The 11,258-nt window shown below is 39.8% G+C and overlaps 1 protein-coding gene across 1 annotated transcript in view; it reads left to right on the forward strand.

Moving 5' to 3' along the window:
* CPLX1 (complexin 1) overlaps positions 1–8,244 on the forward strand; it is a 109,141-nt gene extending 100,897 nt beyond the window's left edge. The window contains exon 4 of the mRNA XM_056514217.1: positions 3,291–8,244. Coding sequence (XP_056370192.1) covers positions 3,291–3,488 — 198 coding nt within the window. The 3' untranslated portion in view covers positions 3,489–8,244. The remainder of the gene's footprint in view (positions 1–3,290) is intronic.
* The last annotated feature ends 3,014 nt before the right edge of the window (positions 8,245–11,258 follow it).

Raw genomic sequence — 11,258 nt, forward strand, 5'->3', positions numbered from 1 at the left:
GCTGATCCAAGGAAAACCACTCCTTTGCATGTGGATTGCAGCTGCAGAGCCAGTTCCACCCAAAGATATGCCATTACTTCTGCAAGTGTCTTAACTATGGTATTACTGTTTATTCATTCTGTGGCCTAGATATTTGCTAGATAAAAATGTTCATTTTTAGTAGCAGCTGTTGGCTTGTCTTAAGAAATTGTAACTATAATTATGGTAGGCTCATATTTTAGGCTGCAGATCCCATTGGCTCAGCAGTCCTCTCTCTACTCCCTGACACTCCTATTTCCAGATTAAATTTCCAGAATGTTTCTAGTTCATGCACCTACTTTGCTTTGTGAAAAACTGGAGGAATAGGGAAGAAAAGAGGCAGGGAGGAAGTTGTTGCTGCATGTTAGCATGTTAGTCTGGTCTTTTCCTGACATGCAGTCAGTGAGTGTGGGTAAAGCCAAAGGCCTGGGTAATTTTTCCCTTCTCTTCCCACCTGATGACTGAGGACTCCAGGCTGACAATACTTCTCTAACATGACCCAGTGACAACAATCCCTGTGTTGCCACAGAGTAATAACTCTAGGAGTGGCAAGAGGGTACACATACTAAAAACGTTTCAGTATTTTCCTGGGTTAGGTCCATAATTCTGCATATGGTAGAAGACATGAATATGTGACTGAAGGCCAAGCAGGTAATGATACAACTTCTGATATTAAATTTTGTGAGGCTGAACCTTGAATAAAAAATGAATCTATTCTCGTCCATCAAATTTTTTCAAAGTAGTGAAATATTTATCATCCTCAGGAAAACAAGAGCACCAGGAAGATTATTTTTAGTCATATTTTAAAAAATTATTTGTTGCCTTCACCCAAATGATTTCATGTGAAGACATTATTTAAAATTTTTGCTTATATTAAGACTTACCTTTCTATAATTATTTCCTCTGAAACAATTTCAAACATAAAGTATGCCATTTTATTCACCTATGAATCTTCACAGATTACATTTCTGTTAATGCAAATAATTACAAAATAACGTCAAACTGAATTCTCTTAACTGGTTGGTTTCATTCCACTCTTTCCTGTGAGCTGGATGTTTGTTCAGCAAGTTTCTGAGCTAGAGGATTAACACATCTTGAGCTGATACTTGTTTTGAGATGGAGGATTTGAAAGAATGCAGGGCACCATTGTGTTTCTCTGATTTATGTTGTCTCCACTACTGTTGTCCTCTAGCTGGCAAAGGAGGGAATCATCCAGAGACATCTCCCTGTGGCCTGAGAGGGAGAATGGGGTTAGTACAGCCCTGCAGACTGACTACAGTCCAGCACTGCATGTCATTCCAACTGCATGGCAGCTGGTCCCGTGTTGAATCTCCTTCGTGGTGTACAGCCCTGTAACTACAAGTTGGTCAAATTCTTTCTTTGTCTCACATGTGCATGGAGATATCATTTGTCTTTAATATCTTTCCCGTGAAATCAGGTGTGACCAGCTCCCAGTAGGTATAAAAATTGTACGACAACTGTCCTTAATGAACATTTTGGCGTGAGAGAATTGATTTAGAGAACTAGGGTGTTTCAAAGCCACTGCTTTCAACTTTGCAGGCTGTCATCTTAACTATAAATGATGGAGATGGAGATGGAGAAAGAATTCAAATATAATGCCTTTACTCAGAAATGTTTAGGAGGAAAAGTCACACCTGGCAGACTTCTGAAATCTGAAAGTCATGGAAGCAGCAGTGCACTTTTGGCTTTACTGGTTAACAATTTGTACTTACCTTAGAAGTAGAAAAAATGAAAAGAAAAAATAGGAAAATAACATCTAATTCATGTCTATTCAGCAGTAAGATTTTATTGGTACTTAAATACAGAATACATGAACCAACTTAATTCTCTGGTGTTTCTGAAATAATATTTAATTTTCTTTTCATTGTTCTTTCTTTTCAAGTGTATTCATGCAAAATAAATTGTGAGAAATTGTATAGGTGCTTGTGAGGTGGCTGGTAGCTGAGAAGCTGATAATGAGCAGCCATGTAGGTACCTTTTTAAAAGGTAAAAAGGATAAGCAGAAGAATATTGCTGCCAGAAAGAGAGCTGTAAGCCTGGGGACCACAAGCATCCTTGAAATGTACAGCTGGCCTCTTTGAAGCACAGCTGGGCACTGAGAAATGGACAATTCCTGAGTTTACATCATGATCACCGTGCCAAGAAAGTTTAACCTCCATTTATCATCAGAAAAAGTGGAAGCAGTCTGGGAAAATTGAATTTATCTGAATAAACAGAGCAGGTCTCTGAACAGGCTGACCTAGCTGAAAATGTTCCTACTCACTGCTTGGACTAGATGGCCTTGAAATGCACCTTCCAGCCCAACCCATTCTATGATTCAGTAATACTGAGAGTTGCTTGCAAACATTCTTCTTGCTGTAGATATGCATGTGGCAGCTCGAGTTGTTTTGTTTTTTTTTAAATTGTGAATCACCTGTCTGAAGCAGTGCAAACACTCAGAGAAAGGGCAGCATATGCATATGTTTAGTCCTGTGTTAGATCTAGCCTCTTGAATGTAATGTCATAAAATAAGGTTCTGGTTACTCATGTAATGTCTTAGTGGCATGCTAATTCTTAGTGAAAGTAGCAAATTTCAAGTACCCACTCTACTCACAGTGTTCAGAGTGTTTCTCTTCAAACAGTATGAGTCAGCTGATTTTCTCACGATGGATTATTTTCACAGACGTTTTTCTGTCCCACTTATACAACGAGAACACTGATGAATGGTATAGGATATGTCCTACATGAGAATACCTAAAACTGTTGTCTTCACTGCTGTCCTGTCTGTCCTGACCTGCTTGCTTTCTTTTGTTGATAACTAATTTTTCCCTGAAGTTTTGCCACATCCATAAACTATAAAACTCCGCAGATGGACTTTCAAAAGCATTGTGGATGATGGACTTGAGCATCAGACTTGTTAACACAAAAGAGGAGGATCAACATCAGTAGAATGCCACCCCAACACTTTGCTAACACACAGCTTACATCTTCTTTACTAGAGACCCACAGCTGCATAGTCCCAGTTTCTCCCCTGTTCTTGCTTCTGAGTGATCTCAGCATCTTGTCTTTCAAAGCCTCCACTGGGCTAGACTTAATGGAGGGTTGTTGGTGTGGATACTTTTAATGTAAAAGAGCAAAATGAGAATATGTGATGGTCTTACTGCAGAATATGAGGCACCATGTGCAATGGCTGGCTTAGTCAGCCATCCTGTTCAGCAGATGTTTTATTTCTCATATCATGATTAAGACAATGTGTTATCTCTCCCCTGCAGTATGGGATAAAGAAGAAGGAAGAAAAGGAAGCAGAGGCCCAGGCTGCACTGGAAGCTAATGCTGAAGGGAGTCTGACACGCCCAAAGAAGGCGATCCCTCCTGGATGTGGGGATGAGGAGGAGGAAGAAGAGGAGAGCATCCTAGACACAGTCATCAAATACTTACCAGGGCCCCTGCAGGACATGTTCAAGAAGTAATAGCTGCAGACTGTTAGATGGGCATAAACAGTACTGCAAAGGATTTCTCTTTTGCCCAATGGGGATTTACAATCTTGCCATTCATCCCGCAGTCCTCCCCACCTCTGCCCTCTACTGCTCACTAGAGTCCCTTTGCTTCCCATTCCCTTCCAACTGCCTCTTCCCCTTTCCTCCACCCCCAAGACTCATCCATTCCTTAATTTTGTACATAGTCACATCCAGTAGATGCCTCTGAATGGATGTAAAGATCAAAAAGCTGCAGACTACACAACTTTTATTATAAGCCATAGTACTATGTATGTTAAATAAGGCAACTGCACATCAAGCATAGAAAAGGAACAATCTCATTTCCATCCAATGCAAGAAGGAGTGTTCACTAAGTATGAACAGTGGCCTCTTTAATTTTTTAAAATTTTCTTTTTTTGAATTGATAATAATTAATCATTATTATAATGTTCCTATTGATTGGGTCACATTAGCCATTTTTGTTGAGCACATCTGCTCTTGGAAGGGATATCTCAGCTCTCCCATGGAAGCAGAGCTCTTCTGTTTTAATTCCATCCATGACATAAATAAAAGATCGTTTGGAAAGTAAATCATGCATGACTTACACAGCTGACATCACTCAGAATTGTGGAAGAAATGAGTCATCTGCCCTCAGATGCTGTAGAAGTTAAATGCCTCAGAATCTAAGCAAGAGTCATGTTACTTTGGGAATTAGCCATACATTTACCTTGAATGAGCAAATTGGTCAGGCACTTGCCACACAGACAGCTGAAACCATAGAAGAGTGTACAGTGCTCTGGTAGAGGACCTCCCCAGCCCTCTGAAGCCAATGACAAGTATTTTCTGCTGTGTTTAACCAATCTTCCTCTTTCTGCCATGTTCAACCATCCCGTTTCCAGCAGTACTTGCTGGGTTCCAGCATGTTGCCATGGCTGTGTCCTGCCCACCCTTTCCTGCCGTGTGTGGGAGTGTGTGGTGGCCTGAATGTTAGTCATGGCAGATCCATAAATATCCATGATGTTTATTGTGCTAAATTACTGCATTGCCTTGGGGAGGTCACTTATTTTCTGCCCCACTGAGGTTCTGCACCTGTAAAATGTAGGTTTCAGACTCTACCTACTATAAAGGCATAAAGAGAGGATGTTTTTCTAGTGCTGTGCAGGAGCTAATAATTATTACAGAAGTGTGTGCTATCCCTTGATGCTAGCAGGGTGGGAGAAGATATTTTTCTCACCATTATGTTTGTGGCCTTTTGCAGACACAGGTAAAGAGGTCTCCTCAATGAAACACTGTAGGTGTCACATAATTGCATAATAAAAACCAAATTTTATGGGAGATGTTGACTTGCTAATACCTACATAGATTCAATACATAGATAGATGTGTTTTGAGTACAGGCCCTCATGATCAGGTGTCTGGCTTGTCATCTGAAGAGCTAATCCTGAAATTTTGCATCTGGCTAGGTCTCTGTAGTGGATGCTGTGAGAGCGTCATGCCATGTCAGTCTTAAAATCTTGTCAGGAGAATTAGGGTTTGTCTGGCAGGACTAGCATTGCTTGTCCCTGTCCTGGGAACAACAAAAATTTCCAAAGTACATGGACAAGATTTGAAAGAAAATACACTTTTTCTGCTGGCAACAAAAAGGAGGATAATATCAGAACCTAAATTTAACATTTTACTTCAATGGATCTTCTTTACGCTGTTTTTGTACCTGAGTTTAGGCAAACATCTCAGTATTTTCCTGAATTAGATATTATAGAAGACATTTGTCACCTCTTCAGGTAAGGAGAAGAAATATGTACCAAGGTTAAGGAATTGAGCATGAGAGCCTTGTACCTGCCAGTAGCATCTGTTGTAATAGGAAAAGAGTGTTCTGAAAGAGAAGACATAGAGTATGCCCTCCTCACACAATTTTTATTCAAGTGTTTTAGTCCTCACTTCTTCTCAAATAATTTCAAACATAACTTTCTATTGAATTCATGGCAGAGGCTGAAGAGGTTTGGCTGATACACAAGTCAGAACAAGGTGATAAAGATGCAACTTATTTCAGGCTGGGTCTATGAACAAGACTTGTTTGTTCAAGTACAGGCTGCCAAAGGCTATCCAGAGGAAAGAGAAGGCAGGTTTTATTCATTTGGATAATGTCAGTAGGACATTCCCCCACTAACTTTCATTTAAAGCAAGATGACTACATCCCTCTAGAGACTTTTAATGACCTGGAACACTGTATGAATCAGTGCTTGAGTACAGCATGGTAGTGTTAAACAGTTTACCATTCATTTTCTAGGAAGAGTGTCCTACTCACCCCATGCAAATTCAGCAGCTAGTAATTTGAGGCTGTTTAAGTAAATCTCACAGAACTGAAAACTCTCTTTCTGTCAGAAGGGCAGTGGCTCATTTTGATGCTCTGCCACAGAGTATCCAACATCCCTGAATGCTGAAAGGCAGAGCCTGGCTCTTCTCTTCAGCCACTCCTGGGTCTCTGGATCTCCTTACCTAGACACTGACACACAGACATTGGTATACTTTTGAAATGTCTTGGTTAATGTCTGTGGCACACATCCTCTAATACATAGGTAGAACCAGCAGAAATGTGCCTGTGCTAAAATGAACACGTCCATTCATGTATTTCCCTGGCCCTGTGCTGGAGAATTCTGCAAACAAACAAATAAATGAGGAGATAAGCTTATTCCACTTTACTTTGGCTTTTCTCTACCACTTGCTTGCTGACCTTTCTCTAATCCTCATTACTGATTCCCTTCCTCATCTAACCAAATACTGTTCTGATGTAAGATCAGAATTCTCTGCCTAGCATTCTCCTTGCAGAATGTTAGTGCGGATTGTTTTCACAGTCTCTGACAGCTTGATGTGCATGTTTGTGCACACATCTGTGGAAGGTGAGGAAATCAGAGAAGAAGGGGAGAAGAGAGAGAAAGGAAGGCTGTTTGGTACCATTTTAGATAATTATGCCTCAGCAGCTGTGGCATTGAATGGTCTAAGTGGTCTAAGTCAGGACCTTGTGTAGGCTGTACTCAAATTTCTTAAGCAGGTAGTGCTATCCCTGGGCTCAGAACACACAAAATACTGACCTTGTGAACTGAGCTCCTGAGCTGTGAGAACATCTGGATTGAATCCCTAAAGAGGGCTATAGGATCATTTTACTGAGACAGGTAGGCCTCATTCCAGGCTCACAAAGTGTGAGGGAAAGGAAATGTGGTTTATTAAACAGTGTTTACTGAATCTTTTTCATAGTGGGAGCTTCCCAGCTTAGCCATTTCATCCCTTCTGTATCTCATCTGGCCACACCTGCAGCAGCCTTTCCTCCATTGACAGCAGAGAGTTCATCCAGGTGTGAGCTGGTAGTTCCCATTTTCCTTTTCTTGCCATGAGAAGCAAGACAGAAGGTCTGCCACAGGTACTGGATAGTCCTTGCTTGGTTTTGCCAAGCACTTCTGGCACGTTGCATGAGGGTGGACCTGTCCTCACGTCATTCCACGGTCCCAAAGTGCCTAAGCCATGCTGAACAGACTCGAGAGCAAGGCACTCTCCCTTCTCTGCTTCCCATCCATTTCCCTCCCCACTCAGAATGGTAACAAGGGACACAGACACTTGACTCATGGGTGGAAGTCAGAAGTGTTGTCTCACACACTTTTCCCCTTGGCACTCAAGCAGGTGATGAAGCACTTAAACAAAAGACCAAAGAGAAGCATGGTTCAGTGTTTGGATTCTGAATATATTTTTGTCTTTCATGACATTGTTTTATTTCCATCACTGGTCTGTTCAATCTCAGGTAAATGAGGTATTTTAGTTTTATAACTAGTTTTTATTTTCACAGAAAGGTTGTTGGCTAGACACTGCAGTCATTTTCCCTCACAGCTCCAAGACCTTACTGGTTAGTAAAAAAAATAGTCAAAGGGCCTTCTCATTTGGAGGGTAAATGATTTAGTTTGCCATTGAACCTTGTGAACTCACATTTATATGTAGAGAAAGCCATATGAAATCAGACTGCAATATTAATTATCAATGCTACTCTTGTGTTTAAAATGAATAAAACAAAATATAAGATCACGTGCTTAATCACTTTGGAGTTCCTCTGTCTGTGTTTCTAGTATCATACATTGGCTTAGATCCCTCCCAGCCTCTCTCCTTCATCAAAAAGGACCATACCAGTGCTGCTGAATACATCTTTTTGCCAAGCTTTTTGTGCTAGAGCAAGCATTGTTAGAAATTAGCTGTTGTGATCTAAATGTAACGTCTTCTGTATCTGAAAGTTGTCTGTATTTGTTCTGAAATATATGTTATCAAGATAACTGTTTCTTCATGCACTGGGTTAGTAAAATGTTTCAGTACTGTCATTAAAAAAATTGCTTGTTTCTCTCTTTCTCTTTCACACACACAGAGCAAAATTTACCTTAGTCATGCATTTTCTAGTAGAAATGCTCCCAGCTTTCTTTCAGATGCATGCAATATTTGAGGATGATTTAGAGACATTGTGAATGTGATTTTAATTTGTTATTTTCCTGGTATTTTTTCCTGCATGATGTGGGTAAATGGTATGATGTTCTTTGAAAATGGAATCACAGCCAATAAAAAACCCCAGTGATTTCATAAATTGTTTGCAATGATTTCCTGTGAAATTCCTACTAGGCTGCATTTGGAAATCGAAGCATGGTTGCTCATATACAAATAGAACGGTAACAGAATTGAGGAGCAACATGGATGTTATTTGAATAAATATGCTCATTTTTTCATTTGTCAAAAACACTGATGATGTTTGATCTACAGGTGATTATCAAATTTTAAGTAAGTTTTGCTATTAGGAATTAGTTTTCCTTAGGAAGAGCAGAACAACACTCCTGTGAAAGAAACACAGACATTTAGCTATAGTTTAGTGAGAATATGTTTGGATCTTAAAACAAAACACATAAAACACTGATTTGCAATGACACAATGTATCTCAGGTTCGAGAATTTGTGATTTGTACAAAACTCTTTGAATGACAAGTTCCTCACTGCTAAGCCTCATTCTACTTGCTTACTTACTTTACTGACAAATCATTAGTTGTTATAGTCAGCATGAAAGTTGCATCACATTAGGAAAAGATATTACCATACATATTATAGGAAAACCTGACACTGTTTTACCTGCCCTTCCTAAGGGCCATTGTTTGATCATTTAAGTTTTTGGGAGTATTTTACTAACAGAAGCAGCCACAGGACTGTCACTGGCTCTCCCTGTACCTCAGGTACAGGTGAGGTCTGTGTTTGAGGGTAAGAAAATACTTTTCACTGGTTTCCCCAAGAAACAAAACTATCATATCAGACTGGTGTTGGGGACAAGGTCCAGATACTGAAGAAGGAAAGCTTGTGATTTTGACATTTTGCTATGGAGGTAAATTATTATTTTTAAACAGCTTCTGTTATCTTATCCAAAAAAAAAAAAAAAAAAAAAAAAAAAAAAAAAAAAAAAAAAAATCAATTCCAGCAGTTAGGCGGTTAGGCTGGTGTATTCTAACTTTTCCCTTTTTAAAAGTACACTTTGTCAAGTAAAATCCTCTCCAAAGGAGAACAAGCAAAAGAAATCAGCAGGCACATCATGAAACCCTCCAAGGTGAAAAATTATTCAAGTTATGAAAATGCATTAGTGATTTATTTCTCAGACACTGATCCTGGGATTAAATGATTAACCCTACTGCAAGTTTCCTGCCTTCACTGGCAGCAGTGGTGGCATAGACTACATACTTGGGGCAAATATTAAACTTCCAAATGAAAATCTGGGTGCAAAGATACTCATCATGGTCCTGATTAAGTCAATTTTAAAGTCTTAATTTAATTTTCTTCTTGAAACGCCATGGGATTATCTAGGGTCCATAAAGCTCTCTCTGAAAATGTGATTTGAATAAAGGCTACTGAACAATGATGCTGATCTGTATATTCACATCCCAGGAGATTTGTGGCAATCATAAACATCCGCAGTTAAAAAAAATCCCAACTGAGATTTTTATTTCTTCTGTAACTGACCCACTCCTTTTCAGTAGAAAAAACAAAAAAACACCACCACCACCAAAATCCCCACATCAAGAATGTAACTGAATTGGGGTATTTCTTGTTGAAGATAACTCTGCTACAGGCTGTCACCTGTGATTTTACAGACAGTTTGAGACAGGTGGTAAAAGTATATCTGAAAAAGACAAATGGCTGGAACATGTGATGTCAAACACCCATGCCTTTCTGAGCTTTGGTATTGAGAAGCTGAATTCTGCTAGTGCGGTGAGAGGGAAATAATTTTTTCATCTGAGATTTGCTTTTCTCAGAGAATCTATTTTTGTATGAGAGTGTCAGATGTAACATTGTATTTGAGAACCTCAAGCTGCAGCAGCTGAGTGTATTTTGAATTAGAAAAAGCCTTTTTTGAAATCTATGTGGTGAACATTTCAGCTGGGCTGTGAAAGGTTTAGACCATCACAAACAACAACTGTCTGACTGAAAGTATAGTTCATTTCTATTACATTTTTAATAAAAAAAAGTACTTTTAAATTTACACAAAATAGAACATATCTTTCCAATTTTCCATCTTCTGGTCAAAGAAGTCAAACCCAAGAAAAAACAGTCTGCACAAAAAGGAAGAACATGTACTGAAATGGAATTAAGGTATTCATGCTTCATATTCTGTTTCAATTTTCACTTTACCTTTGCTGAAAATAGTCGAAGTATGTGTACAATCACTTCAAATTGGTTTATGTGTGTCATCAACCTGAAGCTGGTGCTTGGCTGATACGGGACTATCAGTTTCATAGCTGGATAAGCTGTGAATTTTCTGCATATACAAACCCAATATCTATCAGCTCGCTTTTAAATTATTGAAATTGAGACACATTTTCAGGTTTCCATATTTTATCAAGACCTGAGCAGATGCTCATCAGATATTCACCCCTCTGCCACAAAGAAACCTCGTTTTTGTGAAGACTGAGCATGGCAAATCATAGAATCATATAAGGGAAAGACTTTTAAGACCATCAAGCCCAGCCATCAATGTATCTCCACCACTATGTTTACCATTAAACCATGTCCTTAAGGGCCAAATTCAGGTGTTTTTAGAACACTTCCAGGAATGGTAACTCCACCTGCTACTTCCCTTTTCCAGTCTGTTCCAATGTTCTACAATTGTTTCTGAGAAAAAAAAAAAAAATTAAAAACAAATCCTAATGCCCAGTCTAGACCTTCCTTGGGGCAACTAGAGACTATTTCTTCTCACCCTGTAACTTGCTACCTGGGGAAGAAACCTGCCCCTATCTGGGCACACCCTCCCTTCAGGCAGCTGCAGAGGGTCATAGGGTCTGAGCCTCCTTTTCTCCAGGCTAAACACCCCCAGTTCCCTCAGCCATTCCTCGCAGGACCTGTGCTCCTGTGGGAGTCCAGAGTATTCCTCTGTCTTCCCTGGAAGGTTTAAGACCCCCCTGGCGGGGTCCCCAAAGACCCTGGAATGAGACCCAGGTGTCTCAGGGGCTGGATTTGGCTCCTTGGAGCAATTTACCCACATTGAGAGAAGAAATGCAAGCCACAAAAATAAATAGAGTCTAAATTAGACTGTTAGAATAGACTTTTGGGAATGTTTGTGATAAGGGACATGTGGCCAACATGGAGAATTGGGGGTGTGGATACCTCTTCCTCCTTCTTCTCCGTGTCATCCATGCTGGGTGACACGCTGGCACTTTTAGATTGGATGAGGACAGAGCTGGACCATGTAACAAGATTGTATTGTATTG

Source organism: Oenanthe melanoleuca, chromosome Z (genome assembly GCF_029582105.1).
Source record: "Oenanthe melanoleuca isolate GR-GAL-2019-014 chromosome Z, OMel1.0, whole genome shotgun sequence".
NCBI classification, from domain to species: Eukaryota; Metazoa; Chordata; class Aves; order Passeriformes; family Muscicapidae; genus Oenanthe; species Oenanthe melanoleuca.